The sequence below is a fragment of the Ursus maritimus genome, unplaced genomic scaffold (genome assembly GCF_017311325.1).
Source record: "Ursus maritimus isolate PB19 unplaced genomic scaffold, ASM1731132v1 scaffold_34, whole genome shotgun sequence".
NCBI lineage: Eukaryota > Metazoa > Chordata > Mammalia > Carnivora > Ursidae > Ursus > Ursus maritimus.
In genome coordinates, this window is record NW_024426008.1 from 15,306,286 (window position 1) to 15,331,742 (window position 25,457).

The 25,457-nt window shown below is 37.2% G+C and overlaps 1 protein-coding gene across 1 annotated transcript in view; it reads right to left on the reverse strand.

Annotated features, from left to right (window-relative positions):
• TMC1 (transmembrane channel like 1) overlaps positions 1-25,457 on the reverse strand; it is a 135,700-nt gene that overhangs the window by 96,058 nt on the left and 14,185 nt on the right. The window contains exons 3-4 of the mRNA XM_040620241.1: positions 4,652-4,699; positions 882-1,053 (exon numbers count right to left, since the gene is read on the reverse strand). Coding sequence (XP_040476175.1) covers positions 882-1,053; positions 4,652-4,699 — 220 coding nt within the window. The remainder of the gene's footprint in view (positions 1-881; positions 1,054-4,651; positions 4,700-25,457) is intronic.

Here is a 25,457-nt window from a genome sequence, read left to right on the forward strand (position 1 = left end):
CAAAGTCCTAGGAGTGTTTTGGAGGACGCTCCCTTACCTCATGGTGGTTCCCATGACCCTACTACCTGGAAACCGTAGAGTAGCTGTTCTCATAAAGCCTTTCCCAGGTGTCTAGGTTTTCTATTATTTGATGTGTATCACATGCACACTTTTTTTACTGGCCTGCCATCTGCAAATTTCCAGAAAGCCAAGCCTTGAAAATTATTTTCTTGGATTTTTCCTACACAGTACTTAATATATTATTTTATACAAAGTCAGCACTCAGTGAAATGTTTGCCTGGTGGAAATGATGAATGTAGGGTTGTGTTAAAAAGGAAAGGACAACCCCAGTACTTGGTAACATGGACCAGTACACTTTTTTTTTTCTGTAAAAGAACAGATTGTTAATATTTTAGGCTTTGAGAGCCATGTACAGCTCTATCCCATATTTGTCTTTGGTTTTGTTTGGTTGGTTTTTGTTTTTATTATTATTATTTTTTTAATCAACAACCCTTTAAAACTGTAAGAACCACTCTTAGCTCTTGGGCTGGAATTAGTCATATTTTGCCAAACCCTGCTCTACTTGGTAAAGTGGGCTCATTTTTTAGGAATTTTCCACTTAACTTTGATAACAATGCATATCGTTATTAATAACCTATAATGGTTTAGATCTCTCATAAGGAAATTTCTCTTAGCCCATTCTTAATACACATTTTCATTTTTTAATTCTATTTGAATTTTAAAATACATTTAACTAAGTGGAGTAAAATGGCAGCATTGAATTAAACCTGTTGTCTTTTCAAAAGTTTTAAGGCCACAGAGTGCCTAAAGGGAGTGGTCTTCTCAGAGTTAGGCACTTTTGAGCGAGTCAGAGTTTCAGTTATAGGTCAGAGCTCACTTACGCTCCTCTCTTCAGCCTCCTCCTTCTCTCCTTCTCTCTGGCCTTCCTTGTTTCTTCATCCTCTGGTTCAGGTTCTGGGTCGTCCTCATTGATAACGTCTCTGGTCCGTTTCCTCTTTGGTCTCAAGCTCTCCCTTCGAGGTAGTTTATCTTCCTCCTCCTCTTCCTCTTCACCTAAACACAGTGGTGAATGCTTCAATGAGCAATATCAGAAAGTTCTCTCTCCTGCTGCCAAATGTATGCTTGGTGTCTTAATGACCATTGTCACATGAGATCACAATCCAGCAAGTGTCCACATCATGATAAGATGCACCGTGCCATGTATATATTCCATAGCCTGCCATTCAAATACTCTTATCTAGAGTGTCTTTTCTTTTGTGGCTCATCTACTCAAATATCTGAATGTGGATCCCCAAATTTTAATTTTCCTTAGAAACCCGGTCTTCATTTACATGAGTTGCTAGATGAGTCAGAGTTTAATACCATACCATGACCTCTAAGACCAAGTTTAAGCATTACTGATCTAACACATAAGGATTAAATGATTAGCTACTGTATGTTTACTGCTACTTCTATCTTAGAACAAAGGATAGGAAGGACAAGAAAATGCAACAAATTAGAGTAATTTCGAAGAAACTAATTCAGCCCTTGAGATTTCTCCTAATTCAAATTATCTTTATCCTTGATTCCAAGGTTTTTTCTTCTTTTTCCTAAATATTTTTCCCTTTCTTAAATGAAATTGATACTGAATATCTTTATTTACATAAATACTGGCTTGATTATAGTATCTTTATGAATAGAAATAGATAACATATAAATTTAATGTAAAACTGAGAGATATGACATTTTATTTTATTCATCAACTAACAATTGATGACTCATCTGTGCAAAACTTCACTGGACTTCTCCAGATAGAGCAGAGAGAGAATCCTGTTCCTTCCTTCACAGTTTATAACATTATATCTTACTTTCATTTTTGTGCTTCTTTTGATATTTAGAATAGCCTATTATTAAAAATTCAACTCATAGTTATCACTATACTCTTAAACAGAAGCTACTATAGGGAAAAATTGTACTTCAGTGGAAAACCATGAATTGTCTGCAGTGTACCCTTTTATGTTATCTGATTCTGATTCCATGGGAGCTAGTTTGTAATTTTGAAAGTTACAGATCACTAAATAGCGATGCAAAATAATTCTTGTCTGTGGACATGTACATGAACTCAGTCCAGTGGAGAGACAATCATCCCTCACCAGAAAAAAAAAAAGTCCCACAAAACAGTTATGCCTCCATCTGCACAATCATTTCAATATCCCTGATCTATAAATGCACCTGTTCTATAGATTTTCCTTTGAACTGGTTGCAACACCTCACTAGTCCTTATTTGTTCAAAAAATTTGTTCATTCTTACGTGTGTGTGTCATGATTTTATTTATTTTTAATTTCTTTAAAAAATTTGTTTACTTTTATTTAAGGGGGGAGGAGCAGAGGAAGAGAGAGACCCTTAAGCAGGTTCCATGCCCAGCACAAAGCCCCACCTGGGCTCCATTTCATGACCCTGAGATCATGACCCGAGCCGAAATCAAGTCAGAGGCTTAATCAACTGAGCCACCCAGGCACCCCTAATTATCTTTTAAAATTACTTACTGAAACATTTTTTATTAATATTTCAAATCTGAGATCTAAATATTGCCTGTAGTACTAAAGTTCGGCTAGCAGAGAAAAACAGAAGGATAACTTTCAAACTAGGCTTTGAGAACAATACACTGTCGTCAAAACCAAGAAAGATGTTCCATTTGTTAAATATGTGGCATTGTTGTATGTTACGTGAACCCCATTCTGACCATCTGAAAATTCGCCCTGTCTTTATTAGTCACATTAGTCACCATTTATAGAAAGGACAAGACCTTGATAAGGATTGAGAAATAATTTTCCCACAAATAACTCAGGAACTCAAGCAGCCATATGGTTCTCTGCATTTTAGGATATTTTGTATTAAGACTAAACTATTAAACTTGCGGTTTTACTGTGGACAAAAAGCATTGTATCAGATTTCTCTTTTGCCACTTGGCCACAAAAAGGCTGTTTTTAGTGCCTTGACTAGTTTCCAAATACTCAAATTCTAAAATAAATAATCAATGTTTACGGTTGCCGACTAAATGCAGATTTGCATACAATTTTACTGTTTGAAATGGTCTCCATTGAGGATGGAAGGGTAGCAGAATATGCCACTTCAAAATATGACTGCAGGAGCTCGGGACATGCCACCCCAATCGTGCTACTTTGATATATTGATTATACTGAGCTCTAGGCACTTGAAAAACAGCAAATGCAGTGAGAGGTTTTTCCTGAACTCCCCTCGTCTGCCCAAACACAGATCCTCCAAGAGGAACTGAATTCTCATAAATCCCCTCAATAAGATTTTCACCCTTAGGGAAGATTACTCATCACAAGGGAAGACATTAGAAGTCAATACCACACCCAGACAAACTTTGTCACAATCATATCACCCATCTAGTCTTCGAAGGGCCCACTCACCTTCCCTAGAATGTATTTATTCTCTCCTAAAAGGCCTACACACCCTTCTCTTTTTTCCTTATTAAGACGGTATTTAAGTCTAAATTCTAAGCCACCTCAGAGAGTTACTTATTTTTCCTGAGTATCTCTCATGTATACATGAGGTATACATATAATAAACTTGTTTGTTTTTTCTCTGGTTAAACTATCTTATATTACTGAGGTCACAGCTAACAATTCAGAAGGGCTAGAGGGAAAATTATTTTTCCTCCCCTCCAGTACTCAAGCCATGATACGCAGTCTGCATGAGACTCTGAGCTCTTTGCATGTAAAATGCACTGAATGACTGAAAACACCTGGCATCATGAACATTCCCTGGCCGCCATATTGTGCTCAGGTTATTACATTGACGGTGTTGATGTATTCTCTAATTGAACTCTTCTTGAGCTACTGCTCTTTCTCTCAGTTTTAGTAAATTTAGAGCTTTTGCTCATATAATGGTCTTTCCCATGTTCCAGTCCATGAGTGGTCTGTGTGCAAGGGACCACAATCCAAACTCTTTTTTTTTTTTTTTAAGATTTTTTATTTAATTATTTGACAGAGATAGAGACAGCCAGCGAGAGAGGGAACACAAGCAGGGGGAGTGGGAGAGGAAGAAGCAGGCTCATAGCGGAGGAGCCTGATGTGGGGCTCGATCCCACAACGCCGGGATCACGCCCTGAGCCGAAGGCAGATGCTTAACCACTGTGCCACCCAGGCGCCCCCACAATCCAAACTCTTAAGCTAAACTTACACAAAGTAAAAACAGAGCCATTTCAACAAAATACCCATGAATTCAGTACGAGAGAATGTGCTTATTCATTTTAATTGAACCACCTGATCAATTCAGTCAAAATGGCCAGTCTATTCTAGTACAATAGATTGAGCCCTATAGAAGAGCTTTTAGGACAAAGACCTTAACAGGGAAAATAATAGAGAAATTTTAAAAAGCAGATTTTTTGTGGACTGCCATCTACTTGATCATGAGTAACTTACACACTGGGTAGAATGTGTGTGTGCCAATTAGATGGAATCTAGAGTGGAGATTCCATTTGCTGGACTTGATCTCTTTTGTGAGAGCATCAAAAGTTTTCCACACATGTGGTAGCCTGGGCTTACATGTGGTAGCATAATCCCACAAGACAGGAGGACGAGTCCCCTGCATTCACTGCTATTCCACAGGAAACACATCCCATGTGGGTCTCTCCCCACTTACTTGAACTTTCTTCTGTGTCATCTTCTTTTTCCTCCACTTGAATTTGCACTGTTGAAGAAAGGAAAAATATGGCAATTCTTTAAATGATGGTACAGTGATTAGTAACGGGTTTTTACTGTTATTATTTTCATCATAAAGTTTTCTGTGCAGTTAGTGCAAACATTTTTCAATGAGCTTGTGAAAAACAGCATTGTTTATTAAAGATACACAGCCACAGCAACCTAGACAGTGTTGTGCAAAGACTTCTCTGCTTCATTGCCTTCAAAGACTTGCAAAACATATCAATTATAAGCCTGTCAGCTCAACTGAATATAAGTGCTACCAAAATAAATTCTGTGTTGCAGTGAGCAGACTTGGGGTTTACTGGGTCATTGAATCCCATAATAAATTGCATTGTTAGTAAAGCTCTATCCACATGCACAAACATTGTGGTTATTAGAACCAAATTAATTTACTAAAACAGAGAACATTTCATTCTAACCAGTTACCAGTGTCAAAGAGCCTTTCAGAAAATGTCACAAGGCTGATACTTCCTATTTCAATGATTTCTGTAGGTCGCATATGGAGGCAGCCTAAATTTTCCAATATATGATTTACCTTGAAAACGTGGGATAAGGTGATTTTGCAGTTCTTCCCCAAACAAAGAACAATTTCTTCTGTGTATTCCTCAGCCCGTACTCAAGACAGCATCTTCTTTTTAGTTTTGCTCTATTTTTGCCAAGACACCAAGGGTTTTAAAAAAATTGTAACTGTCCAATAATATGTGAAAAATACATTAATTGGCAGATTTTTCCATTTGTCATCTACTGTGCATTCATCACACGTCTCAGCCAGAGACAAAGCTCTGCAACTCGCCCAGGTAAAACTGAGAGTCGCCTGTTTCTTTAAAACCGTAGTCTCATCACTTGCTTATAAAATAGTAATTGTATCATATTTTTATTTAAGTCAGATGAGCCTGAGTCTGAAAAAGTGAAGATGACAAAACAGCGTTGCTGAGCACAGAGGCAACAACCTCCGTTGTGTTTCCGCTCGCTGACCGTCAAAGGTTATTTTTCAGAACTTGACAGGCACGTTGAAAACGGAACGCATGCCAAGCGTTTAAATTCCATTCACAAAGAAGATTATTGTAAAAGCACATTTTGCCTTTAAACAGCATCTGCATAAAAATTTTTAGGATATGCAAAAATGTTATCACTCAACGTCAGCCACGGAATGTGAAAATAAGTGTTCTTTTGTTCCCAGTGGGACATGTGCTTCTGTTACTGGCTGTAACTGGATCTGCACAGGACAAAGATCTTTATGTCACCACTGAGAGTCCGCCAGAGTGAAGGCAGACCCTCCTAAGATGTTTTGCATTTAACAATCGGGTCCTGGTCTTTTATTTGTAATTAATGCCACCACCAAGCTTCTTCAATCAAGGAAGGCATTTGAATGATAGAAGATAAGCCTTGGAGCATAGTCTGATCTGTGTGTATAATATAAGAACAGCTAAGGACAAACAGCAAAGACTGACCCACAGGCTATCCTTATCCCACAACATCAGAGCCAAAGCAATATCCACACACAATATTATACCCATTTATAACAATCAACTCACTAGATGTGACAAAATGAAACAGAAAAAATATTAAAGGCACAAAACTCTAAGCAAATCTTTAGGAAGGATCATATGTTGAATAAGAACAGCAGAATGAAATGTCCCAAGCCAAGGAGATGAGCAACAAATCCATTTCCTCTGATAACTGGGGGCTGCAGTCATGGATCATCTTCTCAAGTATCGGAGGGATAGTAATAAACGGCTATCAAATAAAACCTAAAAATCCATCAGCGGAGACATCCCTGTGGTTTCAAGTAACGAACTAAAACCGAGCTATGGTTTCTAAGTGACGTCATGGAGAGTGTTGCAGAAATAGCCCCTTTGCCCCTCTTGAGGTGACCCTCCAACAGTGATACTCATCTGTGCGTGATCATCTGCACATTCTCACTAGGTGGCAGTTGAGTCAGGGGTGATGAAACCCTTATTTTCATAGTTATTGGGCCAACAGGGTTGCTCCTGACTCAACCCTCAGCAAAGGCATCATCAGCATCAAGAACGAAACCACAGCACTGTGGCCAGATTTGAGAGTCCTTCAAGTGCCTCAGACCAACCTTGATGTTAATGGAACATTATTTGGCCTGAAAAGCAGCTCTCAGTGGTGGTCTGTATTCCCCGCAACTCAGCAAGAAGCTAAAGAACCCAGCTAAGAAACCCCTCCAAGACAAAACGCTGTGCAAAAGAATACCTCAGAACACTTAAATGGGAGCTACAGACAGTCTTTCCCTCCTCAGACAGTTTTTGGCATGGCCTGTTGCCATCCCTTCTCTCAGCAATCCCTAGTAGCTTATTCCCAATCATAGGACCCCCCCCCTCATGCTTTGGCTGCTTCCCAAAATCTATTGATTATGTACTTCAAAAATAACCTCTCTCCTGGGGAGTGATGGGAGGATGGTGAAAGGAGAGGAGGGGGAGTCCTGTCAAAATGTTGGAGGCAGCGAGCAAAGCTGCACTGAAGAATGCTATTTAAGAGAGGAATATGCAATCGGAGCAGATGAACGCCTAGGCAACCCAGATCCTCATTTCATGCAAATAGACCCAGTAATTAAAAACAGTAAAACGAAACAACAGCAAAATGTCACATTTTAGAGGCATCGGAATCGTTCGGAGAAGTGGATGTTGTTCCAGGCTTTCTTTTTTCATCTATAGCACTGAAAGTAGTTTAGGGTTCTTCAGGTCGAAGGTAGCCAAGCGGCCAGAAAAGTTAAGTGATGTTGCCCATTCTTCTAACCCACGCTGAGCTCTTGAAGAGATGTTTGGAGCACTAGGTGATTACTCTGGAAACTGAAAGCTCGTTTATCCAATTAGCATTTATCGTACATTCGCAAGGGAGTACAGAGTAAAATGCTCTGGGGAGGGAGTTTGTAGACTATAAAAGAAAATATGAGGAGTCGTTAAGAGGTCTTGCTATTTTATGCAAAAGAATGACTTTATAAATGAGATCCAAGATTAGGTATGAGTATCTTACCTAGCTTCAGTGGGTTGTAGCAGCAATGTATTAGTTATGTTTATTAGGCTTTTTTGTGTTTCTTTTCAGGTTTTTTTTTTTTTTGCTAATGTATGAAGAAATGTCAACATCGGTCCTTCCCATATAAATGGGATACATGTCACCTCAGACTAAACAGCGTTGGAAGGGATATGCATATATGCTGTAACAAGGACATTTCTGAATCTTAGCTGAAGAACCCATGCCATCAGTATGGGGTGTGATGCGGAATGTGAGAGGAAGAGAAGAATCAAGGACAATCAGAAGGTTTTCACCCTTGGCACCTAGGAAGTTAGAGTCAGAAGAAAAAGAGATGAAAAGGCTATCGGAAGAATAATTGCAGTGGGAGGAGTTGAAGATCAGGAGTTTAATATGACATGTTGGAGTTGGGTTGCCAATTAGACATCCACACTTGACTTGTAGGCAATTGGATATTTGAGTCTGGAGTTCAGAAGAAAAGTCTGGCCTGGAAATACACATTTGGGAATTATTAGCACACTGATGCTGGTTAAAGCCATAGGACCAGGTGAGATCACCAGGTGAATGAATATAAAGAAAATAGAAAAAGGCGACTCCAAAATTGAGTGGACAAGGAGAAGAAGAAAAACCAACAAAAAACCCTGAAAATGAACAATCAGTGGAGGAGGAGGAAAATAAGAAATGTGTCGCAGCCTTATTACTCAAGTATAATGAAGACTAAAAATTGACCATTGAATTTTGCAATGTGGAGGTCAATGATGACTTTGGCAAGCAGAGATTTAGTGAGGTAGTATAAGGAAGAGCCTGAATTTCAGTGGCTTTATAAGAGAATGGGCAGTGAGCAATAAGAGACAGCGAGTTATGCTAGCCAAAATGTACTTACACGCTGATGGCAGAGATCCAGTGAGAATGAGAAATTGATGATGTAGGTTGTGAAAAGATAATGTTACTCCACACATATTAGATTCTGAATTCCTTAATTTCATTGATGTGGCTTTTTGTTTTGTTACTGGACTGTGCATCTCTGACTGAGACTGTGTTAAGAGACGGGGCAACTTACTAATATATCTCTTGCTTATATATAATGTCCACTGTACAGCAGTTCAAAAGTATGGGACTAAAGGATGGTGAAGGAAGAAGAGAGAAAACGAAAAATGGGGAAGTGTGAGGAGAAGAAGGGAAGAATACAGCAAAGAAAGGGGTCTAACGGCAAAATGAGGTGAGATTACAGTAAATAAGAGAGGAAAAAAAGTATAAATATAAAGCAGAACACTGCATTTTGTCTTTGCTATGTGTTATAAATATATGTGCATTCTTATACTTATGTAAATAAACATTATAAATATAAAATGTTATAAATTCTAAATTCATGTACTCAATGATATTTCATGTTTTAGAAACACCTCAAGTTAACTATCTTCAACTATTTCTTCCATCAATACTTTTTTTAAACAAGAATGTGAAGGGCAAGAAGCTAGAAAATGTGAACAAAATAAAAGTACCTTTTTTCTTAAGAGAGTATATTCCAAAGTAAGGTCTGTCTTGTTCTGTAAAGAAGAGTTATGATCTCCTTACCAAAAACATGAAATCTCTTTTTTCAAGGGAAAAAAAAAAAAGAAGAGAGAAAACTGACCAGTGAAACTATGAAAAGTAAGCTATGATTTTTAGAAATCTCTTGTAAAGCAGACCACTTAGGAATAGACACTGTAAATTTTATGCTCTGAAATTTCTAGCTGTGATGCCACCCAGTAGCTGCTCAAGTTGCTAATTTTTGATTATAGTGATAATGATGATGATGGTGATGTAATTATGATACGGAGAAAATTATATGTACATATGTATGTATGTATTTATAAGCTGTATATAAGTTATAGCCAAGAACAAGATTTAGATATTTTGCTTCTCCAAAAACCAAACAGGAAGTAAACCAACCCAAATTTCAAAAAGGAATGAGTAAAGTTAGCAGTAAAGAAGAATTTCCCACCAGTGAGACACTTAGATGCTAGATCACGTCACCAAAACACATTGAGGTATCCTCTCGCCTGCAGAGAATGCCCCAGTATCCTGCTTCCATTCAGTTATTGATGGGTGCAAAGTAGGGAACAGAAGGCAGTGTCTGCAAAATTGAATGAAAATGATGGGAGGTGATTCTTCGTCCTCAAGAATAGGACCTACCCAAGACATGAAATCCGATTCACTTTAAATCAGCAGCTCCCTTTATTTTTGTTATGTTTAGGGAAAGACAAGAAGATGCTTGTGACATTTGTTTATAACAATCCCAACTCCTTCAAATGATGGGATTAAGCATAATGGTTGGAAGCCATTGAGTAGAGAAGACTTATTTAGTTCCTATATCATTCATATACCATAAAAATCTGTAACCTATAGGACAGTTACAAAATCCTTGGAGTGGGAATAAAAAAACCAAAATGAGATCATTACATTTGAGTATCATCAAAGAGTCTGGGGGAAAGGTTTACTTTGAGAGATTGGGGCTGATATTCTTTCTGCAGGTGTTAGTGTCTTTCTTATCTTCCTTAAGACCATTGAGAAAATGGACCACGGAGGCACATACATTTAAAACCACCCTAATGAAAAGTTTTACAATAAGTCGCAAAAGGCTGGTCATATTTTCAATCATTATATATCTTGGAGCTACTAAATAGCTATTTAAAATTGCAGTGGTTATAAGATTACAAAAATAATAATAATTTTGACTTTCGGTAAGACTCAGCTACCCAAAAGAAGGGAGTGGGCAAGAAATTCAACTGCTATAGTCGCTGTCATTCTCCAATATTTTTCCTTCTAGATTACATTTATTTTTTGAGGTTGTGAAGCCCTTAAGAAGTAGAAAATAGGGGTGCCTGGGTGGCTCAGTCCTTAAGCGTCTGCCTTCGGCTCAGGTCATGATCTCAGGGTCCTGGAATGGAGCCCCGCATTGGGCTCCCTGCTCAGCGGGAACCCTGCTTCTCCCTCTCCCACTCCCTCTGCTTGTGTTCCCTCTCTCACTGTCTCTCTTTCTGTCAAATAAATAAGTTCTAAAAATCTTTTTTAAAAAAGTAGAGAATAAATAGCTGCTGATGTCTGCTTTATTAAAAAATGTAATATAAAATATTATAGTTGCCAAATAGAACAGGATGAATTCTGTGGACAAACACATTTTACTATGAGGTCTTGGAGAGAGAATGGCTACCCCTGAGAACAGAGAAAGAGAAAAAAGGAGATTCACTCAAAATAAAAATCCCCCTTCTATCCTTTTACAATGATAATAATCTTTTTTATCTACATAAGAAGGAGGGGAGGGGGATGCACACCAATTTTTTTTTTGCACTTTTTCCGTCTGTTTTTATTGTACATGAAATTAAAATTAAACACAGGCCGAGTGGGTAGCTAGTATGTTTCCAAATTCTACCACCCTTGAGCTGGAAGAGGAAATATGAAATGCTAAAGCATAGTTCTTCAAATAGTGAATTACATACTGGAGTATTTGTAAGAAACTGTAATTAGATATTTTATGACACCATTGGTCTACAAAAAAAACCCAAAAAACCAAAAAACCAAAAACAGCTCTTATTCTATCTGGTTTGGGGGGCTGGCTTATTTTTTTTAACTATTTATATTCAATAAATAGCTGTTTACAAAGGCTTTTAGAGCTCTCCAAGTTTGTGAAAAATTAAATGGTGAGTCTTGCTTTTTCTTTGCATTTAGAATATTCTGGGGGAGGGAACATCTCTTATTTAACCATGCTGTCATAACATATATATTCAGAGTGTGTTCTCATATTTCAATTACCACCATAAAGAGCAACCGCTGTAAATAAGCGTGCTGAAAGGAAAATACATTCTCTTGTGTGAGTTTTTGTGGCTAAAATCTTTTATAGTAATAGGATACCAAAATAACAACCAGATGAAAATAATGTGTTGTAAGCCCTTGGCAGCTAAGCTTATATCCTTGGATTGCTTAGAACAAAAAGGAATCTTTTACCTCCCCCCAAGTATTTCTGCAATATTCCAAGTCACGAAGAAGAATACTTGTCAAGATTCATGGATAAACAAACAACATGAAACAAACAAACAAAAAAGCACTAAAGAAATGTGTAACAATTGAAAGCAGACAATTGTTTCCAGAGCATAAAGAAGCAGGAAGCAAGGCTGGCTGAACTCCGTGTGGTCTTCATCCTTCCTTCCCAGCGCCACACAGAAGATGCTAATTACTTCTCATTAGCATACATTAGCAAATGTTAATGAGTGTCTTCTAAAGAACAAAGGCAGTGTGGGGCAGCATAGAGGCGGGATGATGGCTGAGTTGTAAGTTAAGGGCTGCAATGGAAGACAGGCAAAGAAAAAGAAAAGGAGAGCGGCTTAGGAAGGAATTGGTAGTTTCCTAAAATGTGGAAGAACTGTCTTCCTGACAAAATCATAAAAACACCAGGAAGGAAGAAATGATTTTGTTCATTTCTGTTTCTAAGGAAGATTAAAATGAAGGAGAAGGAAATAAAAAGAAAAGCAAGTCATTAACTAAAATGAATCGTTCTTTTTTTCTGATCTTTAGCTGTTTGGGAAAAATCGTATTTTATAGGATTTGCTACCCAACTAGGGATATTAATTAACATCATCATCGGTTAAGGTTGTTCTAGGTGTAGGTGTCCTCATGAGTTTATAAGAATTGTGACCACCCATTTACCCACTCCGAACTTCATTCCTACAGACTCAATTTATGATACTCAGTAAGACTCAGCCTGTAAGTAATTTGTATGTGGTCTATAATCTTATCAAAATAGTTCACATACAATGTGAAATATGTATTAATTTATATCCTAAATGCAGCTGAATCATTATACTATATATTACATGGGTATATATTATGTATAAGTCCTTATAATAAATAAGAAAATACTTTTAAAAATAATAAATATGAAAATATATAAAATAATAAATAAATTCCTTTTAATAAATCTCTCAATAGATGGTAAATGATAGTGAGAGACAGATAACCTACTGGTCTGTTTCTCTGGAGAACCCTGATCTAGACAGCCTTTCTATTCAAGATTACCAGGATAGAACCAAATACTAGAAACAATAACATGAGATGTAAGTTGACAAGTTCCACTAGAGAAATACAAGGAGAAGATCTGGTAGAGTTCATAAGGCAGAGGGGGCAATCATGTTCACTAGGGAATTTCAGGATATTTGCTTTTTGTTACCCTTCTTCAAATAGTTCTGGAAACAGGCAGAAGACTAATCAGATAAATAAATGTTTCACTATCTGATTTCCTTTGGATTAATCCCAATCCCTTCAAGACCATGGCCATGAGGAAGAAAGTTTGTTTCCATGATTAGCCAAGTACTGAGAAATATGGAAAAGAAAGGACTTTTGTTCATCTGGGTCCCAAAAACAATTGCATTCATACCACAGAACTACAAAAAGACAACTCAGAGTTGTCAAGTAAGCAACTAGCTTAGTGGAAAGATCCTGAGTTTTTGAGATAGACGACTATTTGTGTTTTGGCTCTGCTACAATTTTATGCCATCTCATAACTTTGGATAATATATTGAAATTCTGGGGTGCTTGGGTGGCACAGCGGTTAAGTGTCTGCCTTCGGCTCAGGGCGTGATCCCAGCATTATGGGATCGAGCCCCACATCAGGCTCCTCTGCTATGAGCCTGCTTTTTCCTCTCCCACTCCCCCTGCTTGTGTTCCCTCTCTCGCTGGCTGTCTCTATCTCTGTCAAATAAATAAATAAAATCTTTAAAAAAAAAAAATATATATATATATTGAAATTCTCCATGCCTTGATGAAAGGAAGGAGAGGTAACCACTATACCGAGTTGCTGTGAAAACTAAACGTAATCATAAATGCATGCAATGTGGGGGTGCCTTAGTGGCTCAGTCGGTTAAATGTCCAGACTCTTGATTTTGATTCAGGTCATGATCTCAGTATTGTAGGATTGAACCCCCATGGGCCTCTGCATGAGCGAGGAGTCTGCTTGGGATTCTCTCTCTCCCTCTGCCCCTTCCCACCCCTTCTAAAATAAATAAATAAATCTTAAAAAAAAATAAATAAAATAAATAAATAGATAAATAGATGAATAAATGCAATGTATATAATATAGCATGGCTGACATATAGCAAAAGTTAAAATAATCTACAAGGGCTGTTCAAATGCTTTACACTATTTACACCAAAATTTTGACAGTTTTCACCTAAAATTCTAGAACAATAAGGAAGACACATCTACTCTGACCTTTACCTTAATATCTTAGACTCAGCAAGTAGGAAAATTGCCATAATATTCAGTCTAAGATTGTATTTAAGGCCATTTAACCAAAAGATAAAGACAAGGTATAAAATATTACCCTAAATTCTGTCTCTTGATACCCTTAGCTCCTCCTCGCCCTGCCTGCTGATGATGCCAACCAACATGGAAAGTCATGTTGCTTGAGCCAATGGTCAGCTTAACCATCCAATTCTTGCTTGTTAGCAACTGGAGGAACAAATACAACAGGCTGAGGTTGACTCAAAAAAAGGGGATTAGCAGCCATTGTGAATAATGGTTTTTTAGTGCCAAAAAATTGTAAGATTAGTTCCATACAGAGACAAAAGTCAATAGACTCTGGAATAAGAGATTAACATGTTCTCCTTCACCTATCTTCCAAATTCAAGAAATGGCAGTACCCTGGCATCCAGAGGACAAATTATTATACCTGTGTGGCAAAAGAAAAAAAGGTATAGGGTGAAGAGCATTTTGTAGGAGCCTGGCAGTCTGCCAAGTCCACTAAAAGTTGCGACCTTGCCCTTGCTTATATCTTGGTATCCTGATTTTAAGTGATTTTTTGTTTTCAGTTAAAGGCTATCAATTTTATCTTGATTAAACACCAAAAGTTTAGGACTATACTTGTAACTATTATATCCCCCAGGGAAAGACAATGGCCAAAAACTAAGACCTAGACCTAGTTCTATGATAGCCAGGTAAAAGGCAGGAAAGAAAGCTGATGCTAAAAGAGAGACCCCTTTAAAGAAGCAATAAATAAGTTCAGGTGCTCTTACATTTCTAATTCCACGTTATCCCTTCCTTTCCTTTCCATAAGATGGAATTACTTTGGTTATTGGGACAAGCCACATTCTAATTCCAGAGAGCAGGATCAGACTACCTCAGGCCAAGTTTCCTAGTTCAATACACTATATTTTTTTCAGATGGTTGAAGGTAGAACTCAAATTGTGATGGTAACCTCCAAAGCTACTCAACCTCCCTAAATGTAATCAAGTATTTCCCAAGAAACTAGTTCCTAGGTCATACCTAACTAGAATAGGCATTCAACTCTGGCTCTTTGGACATTCACCAAGACTCTTCAGGTCCACTTCCTGTCTCTTGCATCATGAGATCTCACTGTGAATACATGTGTGCATATGCATGTATTTGTGTGTGTGTGTATGTCCGTGGGTGTGTGTAAGAGACAATAAGAGGGAGAGACAGAGGAAGAAAGAATTTTAAGAGACTTAAGGAAGTAGTCCAGAATCCTGGATTTCTCCTCACAGCCTCTACATTCTTCTCAATCATCTATTTAGTTCCAGACAACAAATTGTGTTAACTGCTTATGCTGGATAAAGCTATTTGCCCGCCTTGAAGCCCAATTATCATTAATAGCCTGATGACTAAAAATCAGAGTAGCTTACTTTTCCCCCATCATCTCAGCCTGGCAGCATCGAGAGTGTATTTTAATGCATTCCATGGTCAAAGGCCATCAGTTTCCCTCTTCATTCTGTGACACTGAATTACACTCCTATCTCCAAATCTTTTTGCCTGTCCCCCAAATTCTGGAGGATTTCTAGCAAAAAAAAAAAAAAAAAGATGTATAGGCAGTGCTTCTTAAAACTGAGTGGGCACCAGAATCACCTGGGGAGCTTGTGAAAACACACATTTCTCTGCCTCATCCACAAAGATTCTGATTCAGTAGTTTGGGGGTGGGGGTGCCAATAATTGGCTTTTCTAAGTGCTTCCAGGTAATGCTAATGCTGCCAGTCCTCAAATCACACTTTGGGAAACGATACTATAAGGCATCCAGAGGGAGTGGGGAAAGTTAATAAGCCACCTTCTTTTAGGAATCATAACTACTATGAACTAGAAATTGTCTTTCTTTGATTGTCTATCTTCATGCCAATTTCACACTCTCTTGATTACTGTACCATTACGGTGAGCATTGAGGTAAGTATAGGTCTTCCAACTTTGTCCATTCTTTTCAGATGATTAGCCTCTTCTAGGTCCTTTGCATTTCCATATGTCAACTTACTTAAAAATTTTAAAAAGCCTGGTGGGATATTGATTAGAATTGTGTTAAATCTAAAAATTAATTTGAGGAGAATTGCTATTTTGAGAATATTGAATCTTTCATTCCACAAATGAGTACATCCATTTATTTAGGCCTCCTTTAATTTCTTTCAGCAATGTTTTGTAGCTTTTAGCATGTAGGTCTTGCACTACTTTGGTCAAATTTGTTTCTAAGTGCTTCGTAATTTTTTTTCAATTTCTGATTGTTATTTTTATATATTGGTCTGTAGCTTTGTTTTCTTGGAATGTCTTTGTTTGATTTTGGTATCAAAGTAATCCTAGTGTTGGAGAAAGTTGGAGAATGAAATATTCTCTTCTCTTCATTCTACAAAAATTTGTGCAAAGTCAGAATTACTTCTTCATTGAATATGGTAGACTAATCCATGGAAGTAATCAAAGGTTGATATATTCATTATAAGACAATTTTTTAAAGATTTATTTATTTGACAGACAGAGAGAGGGGCAGGTGGGGAGGGGCAGAGGGAGAGGGAGAGAAAGTCTTAAGCAGAACGCATGGAGAACAGAGCCCAACACGGGGCTTGATCTCATGACCCTGAGATCAACCTGAGCTGAAACCAAGAGTCCGACACTTAACTGACTGCACCACCCAGGTGCTCCTGTAAGACAATTTTTAACTATAATTTTGATTTCCTTAGCACATGTAAGGCTATTAAGTACATTTGTTTCTTCTTGAGTGAGCTGTAGTAGGTTGTCATACAAGTAATTTGTACAATGTATGTAAGTTATCAAATTTGTTGGCCTGAGTTGTTCATAATTTTGCCTTATTATCCTTTCAGTATCTGTAGAATTTGTAGAGATGCCACATCTTTCATTTCTGTCTTAAAATTGTTACTTCTTCTTGATAAATTTCTGATCATTCTGGTCATTGGTTTATTAATTTTATTGATTTCAAGTATGTTTTGGTGTCATTTTCTCTATTGTTGTTCTGTTTTCTATTTATTTCAGTTCTGGTCTTCATCACCTACTTTCTTCTGCTTATTTGGATTTTATTTATTCTTCTTTGGTTTCTTAAGGTAGAAATGAAGGTCCTTTTGTATATCATACTATTAATTTTACTGTAAATACTGCTTTAGCTACATCTCAAAATTTTGAGCTTATGTGTTTATTTGAACTCAGTTCAAAACACTTTCTAATTTCTCTTGATATTTTATTTGGCCCATAGCTCATTTAGAAGTGTGATATTTAGTTTCCAAATATTTGGGGATTTTTCAAATATCTTTTGCTTTAGATTTCTAAGTTAATTCCATTGTAGTTAGAGAATATACTTCATATAACCTGACCTTTTAAATGTGTTGAGACTTTTGTCTTAGGATATTATTTATCTTGCTAAAGTTCTACGTGCATGGGAAGAGTGTATATTCTGCTGCTCCTAGGTGGAGTTATATAAATGTCAATTAGTTCAAGATGGTTGATAGTATTGTGGAGGTCTTTTTTTATACGCTTACTGATTTCGCTTGCTTTTTCTATCAATTATTGTGAAAAAAGTGCTGACTATAATTATAGATATATTTATTTTTCTTTGCAGCTCTATCAGTATTTGCTTTATATATTTTGAAGTTCAGTTATTAGGTGTATAAATGTTTACATTTGTTATTTCCTATTGGTAAATTTACCTCTATCATTATGAAATAATGTTATTTATTCTTGATAATATTCTTTGTTTTAAAATAAAACTTATCCAATATTGATATGACCACTTCAGCTTTCTTTTTACCGGTTTAATACAGTATGTCTTTTTCCATCCTTTTATCTTTAACTTATTTGTATCTTTATACTGAAAGTGGATTTGTTATAGGCAACATATAGTTGGATACTGAAATTTTTATCTAATCTGACAATTTCTAACTTTTAATTTGGGCATTTAGACCACTAATATTTAATGTGCATACCTACAAGATTGTTTTGAAAGCTATCCTCTTGCTATTTAATTTTTATTTGTCTTACATCTAATTTCCGCTTTCCTCTTTTTTCAGTCTTTTTTTGGATGAACTGACTTTCCCAGTGATTCTATTTTATTGACTTTCATGGCCTATTATCTGTAACTAGTTAAATACCACTTTACTTTAAACTAACTACTTAATGTATTGCTAGAGAAAGTTATATAAATAGCAAATTATATAAATACCATTTCATTTATAGTGTAAAATCTTATACCAGAATGTTGTCACATCTTCTTTTCCAGACTTTGTACTGCTGTCATACATGTTTTCAAATTCAATAATCTTTTCTTCTGCAATGTCTAATCTTAAATTAATCCCATTAAGCATATGCTTCATCTCCCATGTTGTACTTTTCATCTGTGGAAGGTGAACTTTGTCTTTTTAATTTCGTCTATGTCTCTACCTAATTTTTCCATTAGCCTATTGAATACATACAATGCAGTTTTATAACTGTTTGTGTACTAATTATAACAAGAGTGTCAATTATAGGATGATTATGTTTAATTGATTTTTCTCTTAATTATGGGTATTTTCATGCTTCTTTGCATTCATGGTAATATTTGATTGCATGATAAACATGAATTTTTCCTTATTGGGTGCTAGATATTTTTATATCCCCGTAAATATTCTTTAGCTTTCTTCTAGTGTGCATTTAAATTACCTGGAATCAGTTTTATTCTTTAGGGTCTCACTTTTAAGTTGCTATTAAGACCAGAGCAATGTTTATCCTAGGACTAATATTTTCCTATTGCTGAAGCAAACATCTTCTGAATCCTCTACATGGCATCCCATAAATTATAAGGTTTTATACTCTTGCTGGTGGGAGGAAGAACCTCCCAGACCTGTATGAGCTCTAGGGATTGTTTCCTCTAATCCTACCAGGTGGTTCTTTCCAACCAACGTGCATACACTGTTCATTAGTCAGTTGAAGACTCAGTAAGAACGCTCTGCAGATCTCCAGAGCCCTCTCTCTGTTCAGCTTTCTTTTCTCTGGGACACTTCTCTGGGCATTTTAGCTGACTTAATCTCCCCAAATTCCCAGCTCTATCTCCTCAACTCTGGCAGCTGACTAGTCCCCACTTACATGCCCCTCCCCCCACCCCACCCCGTACTGTAGTCCGGAAACTCTCTAGACAGACAACTGTGGCAATTGGGGAGTTCACCTCATTTGTTTTACATCTCTTAGAGATTATGGTCCTTTGTTGTCTGAGGTATAATGTCTTAAATTTTGTTATTTCATATATTTTGTCCATTTTTTATTTGTTTGAAGAGTAAATTCAGTATCTGTACTCCATCCTGAACATGAGATATCTATTTATTCTAGATGTTTTAGAAGTGTCTAAGTTGAGTTCCTTTTTTTTTTTTCAGTCCATGAAAAAAAATATGAGTCAAGAGTTCTGGCTGCCTCCTATTCCTTTCATTTTGCTTCACACCCAATTACTTCCAGGTAATTCCACATGGAATTACCAGTTTTGAGGGAATAGTTACATCAATTAACTATGCATCTACTAAGTAGAATTAATGTTTATAAATATTTTAATGACAGGCAGAAATGTTTACAATCTATATTGTGCAAAAAGATTATTAAAATTCTATATAACTATGTATCTAAAATAAATGCCTTATGCAAAAATAGTGGGAGGGAGGGCAGGGAGTGAGAAGAAATATGCCAAAATGTTAGCAACCATATCTGGATGGTGAGATTGTGAGATTTTCTTCCTCTTCGGATTTTTTCTGTCTTTTCCAAATTATATAATAGATTGTGTATTATGTTTAAAAAGACTAACTTGTGTTTTTGTTTTTATTTTTAAGAATGAAATTTAGACAGACAAAAAATGACAGACAATTTTGATGAAAAGCTACAGAAAGTCAAAGATCACTGCTTAGCTATGTCCCCTAGGATCTCAGGCACTCTTTTTTGCTTTGTCTTGCAGTAATAAACATATCCCTATGTTCCTATAATGAAGGCCTGGATTATAAAACACCATGAAAAAATAGGAATTGAGCAACCAGAATTTAGCAAACAATGTTTTATTCTCACAATGTTAGGAAGAAAGGAGCCAACTCATAAAATGTTAATAGTGCTTTCTTTGGTAATGGCTAAAATGTTCCACCTTGTAATGGAGCTCAGGAAAATGTTTCTGAAACATTCTGGAAGTTTAAAGAAAATTGATGGGAGAGAGCTTTAGTTAATGAACTCTACTTTCTCTTGGTTTCCAAATTAAGAGACCTCAGTGGACTATTTGATTCTTAGGTCAGGTTCCTTCCATGATCATTTTACAGAGATGAGAACAGTAAGTAGAGAGGAGGTCCAGAGAATTCATCCACTAATTCACTCAATCAACAAGAATACACTTGTGTCTATGGAGACAAAGCATTAAGTAGGGCTGTCTGGCTCTTTATAGTTGAAGGAGCACTGTCTTGTTCTTAAAATCAAACAGACCTGAATTCAAAACCTAGCTCTGCCACTTCAAAAGGAGTAACCCCAGGCAAATTTCTAACCTCCTTGAGCATCAGATTTCATTTCAACAAATCATGAAAACAAATTATCTCATAGGAGTGTTATGATCATGAAGTAAAATATATGTAGCAGTGCCTAGCATATGGAAGGCATTCAAATCTACATTGATCCAATAAAATCTGGGCAGCCAGAAGTGAGCAAGATATTCTCTTTTCATTCCAAGAGGTCCCCACCTAGCTGGAAGACAAGATATGCACAAATGAAACAGTTCTTGTAGGTGAAATACAACTGAGCATCCTAATATTTACTATCAAAGATAAAAGCCAAGAAAGGGAAGACATTCCAAGGAGCTGAAACGGTCAGAGCATGTAAAACTTAAATCGAGTCTCTAGATGTACGAAGATTTTTTTAAAAATATATGTACAGTTTTATATATAATGCAGCATCATGTCACATAGGACATTTACTCTTGTTTCATATATTCAGATATATTCAAAATAGTTCTTAAGGCTACAAAACAGAACACAGAAACATAAACAGGAATCTATTCAATACTTACAAAAAGTGATACGATAAAGTATATAAAGTACTATTTTCCTTTCAACACCTCAAAAGATATGTATACTTTTTTTTATAAGTAACATCACAATCACATCTTCACATGCTTTTAAGTATTATTGGTACTCAGTGTAAGGCTATTGCCATTTTCATACATAAAAATGTTTCTAGCACTGTAACAATGCAATTTTTAACCCATTCGATCATCACTCCCATCCTATAAGAGAAAAGATGAACACACTGAAAATCAACTCTTCGTAGATCCGTCAGAGCACTGAGCTTCACAGGGAAAACTGTTGCCCCCAGAATTGGAGAGACAGACAGGCAGAAACAGAGACAGCTTACCAGGGTAGAAATACACAAGCAGAAATCGCTGTGGGAACTGTTACGGGGCACAAAAACTGACTCTGTAATTGACAAATTACTGGATGCTCCATGAGGACAACACTGAGAGTTAAAATGAATCTCTAAAAAAAACAGTAGAATTGGCAGAGAGGAAGGACAGCCCTTGAGTGATGGCTGTGTTGTTATCTCAATTTTAAACAGATTAAGTAGATGAATCCATTTAGATGTGGGGGACTGTATAGATGCGCTGGTCTTTACAACTTCCCAAGATCCAACTACATGTGGTAGCGAAGGGATCTTAGAAGGTATAGACGCACAAGACAAAAGGAAAGCAGGAACATGGACAGATGGGAGATTTCTGCAATACTGTGAACATGAGAAAAAAAGAAGAGGTTTCTGGTTCATCCGGGCCAAACAATGTAGTGAAGTGGCAACAAAGAGAGAGGGAGCCGCCTTACGCTGCAGATCTTAGAGACTGGAGGGAGAGGGTAGGGATGAGACGTGAGGTGGAACACCGCCCTAACGTCAAAGTCCGCACCTCAAGTTTCCCTCACCAGTCCATCTCATTGAGGGGGTAAGAGCAGCCAGACAAATGCAGAATCCAAAAATGATGTCATCACTAGTTCTTCCACCCTTCTTGGATTTTCTTCCTAACACCGTCACCATCTGGCATTCTATTACCTAGTTAATCGTTCATCGATCCACTATTTATTTTCCCCACAAGTAAGTAAACTCCAGGAAGACAGGACCTTGGTTGATCTTCAACTCTTTGTCCTTAGTCCCTGGCAAAGAGTAAGCACTCAGCCAATATTTGTGACAGGAATGAGTGAATGAATGAATGGATGGATGGATGGGTGAACCAAGCCATTCAATGAACGAAAGGGATATTACACAGAAACTTCCTTCTAGTCTCAGACTTAGAACATTTTCTCCTGTGTCTTGGGGCCTTTGGATTAGTATAGGATAATTTTCCAAGAGGAAGGAAGATATGAGCAAAGGCACATGGAAGAACGAGGAACAGGCCACAGAGGGAGTCGAGATTTAACCGACTAGATTAGGACTGCTTCTGCAGGGCTCTTTCATAATCTACTTAGAGAAGATCCTCTATTTTCCTTCCCTGGACCTCTCATAGCTCCCAAACAATGTACTTTTTAGTGTAGCTATTATAAATCTTTCCCCTTGAAATTTCCGATTTTTTCAATTTGCCATCTTTGCACTCTAGCGTTCAGGCAGGTTGGCAGCTCTGTCCCTCATACAGCCCAAATCTCCATCCAGAGGAGATAGAAATGCAGAGGATCAAAGGTCACAGCAGGGACCTTCAGGCTGTGTTCCCTACTTCTACACAGCATTATGCAGATCATTTTTCCTCACAGAGAAAGGAAACGTCACTCACTCATGAGTGGGATAACTTTCTCTCCTAGCAATCAGTGCTGCTTTCTCACGAGGATCTAGCACCTTCATAGACATTTAGACACAAACCAGGAGAAATTTACAGGGGAACAAAAAACTAGACAGATTTTTTTTTTTTAAAGAAGAAAACTACGAAGGTTGTTAGATTAATCTCCAAGTCTGTAAACTAAAGAGGCATCATGGTGCTAGACATTACACCCAGGTCTCCTGACCCCTCAGCCTGAGTCACTGTTGCTGGAGTTGTGGGTTCCAGAAAGGAGCTCACGCTGACTTATTTCAGTTTACAGACACTTCTACCCATCCCATCACAGGTCACTTGAATGCAGTGTTAAAGCACCTGGATGTGATATTCTACCTGTGAAATATCTTTGCACCACTTTCTACTGCAACCTATTTAAATATGTCACTGAGTCTAAAAATAGACCTACTTCCTTAAGTCCTGCCTTTGCTTCCATTTAACCCAAAGAAGAAAATAGTACCAGAGGCCAAGCTCCTCTTCTAATGCCTCCTATAAGCATGAGCTAGGAATAGGGAGCAAGGCCCCAGACTACAATTACCTCCTCTTATACCCACCTGAAAGTAGGTCTCAGGAGGTGACTTAAAAAACGTAGTTTCCCTCACTCATTATGCCTGTACTTATGCTCTACAGTGGGCCGTTCACTCAGTAAGTATTTACTAGGTCTTAACTAATCTTGTTGCAGAAGGACATATACAGTATTAAAAGTTTGCCATGTCCCTGCTTTCCCAAAGCTTCCAGGGTAATTAGTGACAGGATGATACATCCTGAGTTTCTGGAAGAGTCCTGATTATAAATGTTCTGCAAACGATAATATATTATTGCAGAATTTTCTATTTTTCTTTATTAAAAAAGCAAGAAAGTGTTGATTATATAGCTTATTAAGTGAGCCCATACTTGCTAATATTAAAAAAAAACAAAACAAACAGAAAAAAATCCAAAACTTCTGAGTGCTATTAAACACCAAAACATAAAAGATGAGATCTGACACATGCAAAACCTTCCTGAGGAGACAGAACGGCTCCTAATGTAGAATGAGTAGCCAAAATGGTAGTAGCGATACATGTGAAAAACAAAGGGGTCAAAAGAGAGAAAGTGAGAAAGTGATCAGAAAAAGAGGCACAGGAAATGGGAAGTCAAGGAAGAAATAATGTTAGTGCTTATTAAATGTTATCCAATTAAAGAGATCCAAATCCTGGAGAAGACAAGCCATTCCAGTGTGTGTGTGTGTGTGTGTGTGTGTGTGTGTGTGTGTGTGTGTGTTTCTGCTGGCAAAACTGGAATGTTCCATCAGACCTGGCTGAAATATTCCTCAACTCTTTTCATGGGCTCTCCAAGCAACATGTGCATTGCAATCTGCTTCCTCATGTAAATTTTCTCTAAGGCAATAATGTGTTGGCCAGCAAACATGAACCATCAGTTTAGGAACTAGCCAATTGGCCACAACAAGCTCACCTCAATCTTGAAATTTTTCAAGCTACACAACTTAACAAAATACAATTTAATTTCATAAATGTATTTTAAAAAAATTATATAAAGAAACTCACCAATTGAAAAAAAAAATCCAGCCAAGTATGTCAATATTTGGTTTGGAAAAAGTGGTCACCAGTCACAAAGGACATAAATAACATCTACTCCAAAGCACTTGGAGAAGAGTAATGTAGAAGTGATGATACTTAATGCCACAGGACATACGAAGAGAAGGAAATTATATTTTACTGAGGAAATCCAGAAAAACATCACAGAGGAGGTGATCATCAACTGAGCCTTGAAGGATGGCTAGGATAATGATGAGCAAAAATTGAGAGGGGCTAAGGTGATTACTCCAAAAATATAAAACATAGAGGTTGGAAAAATGTGTTCGGTATGCATGAAATGGAGAGTAGATCAGACGGGTTTGATATGAACTTAAAATAAGACTAAGTTCAAATGGCAAAAGACCATGACATACCAGACTGGGAAATCTAAACATTACATGACAACACTGTAAAACCAACTAAGCTTTCCCATGAAGGAGGAGACATAATGGGATGATACTGTAGGAATTAGGCAAGGGTAAAAAATGAGCCAGAGCTGAAAACTGAAAAGCACTCTTTTAGCTACCAATAATTTACACCGCAATGTGAAAATACTCTATTGATTTTTTCCTAGTCAGATACCTGCATGAAAGCAAGCATCAAATGAAAAGTGGAAGTCAGAGAGCTTTGGAGGACTGGGTCCTAGATCACAAGGATATTATTGTGATACGGGGAAGGACATGAATCCTAGGCTACTTCACAGTTTTGACTGAAACTTGCAAGTCCTCACCTGCAGGGTCCAGGAGATGTTTTTGCAAGAAGATCCTTGCCAGGAAGATATTAAAGAGTAAAATACATTTATTTTGGAAGTGTTCTGCAGGTGAGTATTACCGAGATATATCTATAAGCAAAATCCTTTCAGTGTGGAGTCATAGAAACTCTGGAGCTCTGAAAAACTGTGTATTCGGGGAGAGGGCAGAAAGGCAAGAAAACTTTCCTTCTTTGAGTCAAAAAAATTTTTTAACGTGGATAGAAATGGGGGAAGAGAGTTTATTGTATTGGTCACTGCTTCACAACAACCAGATGTTTAAGAACTGGAGAACTGACCTGAATGCTAGTCAGCAGGGTTCAGCAAAAAGGAAGTATATATGAAA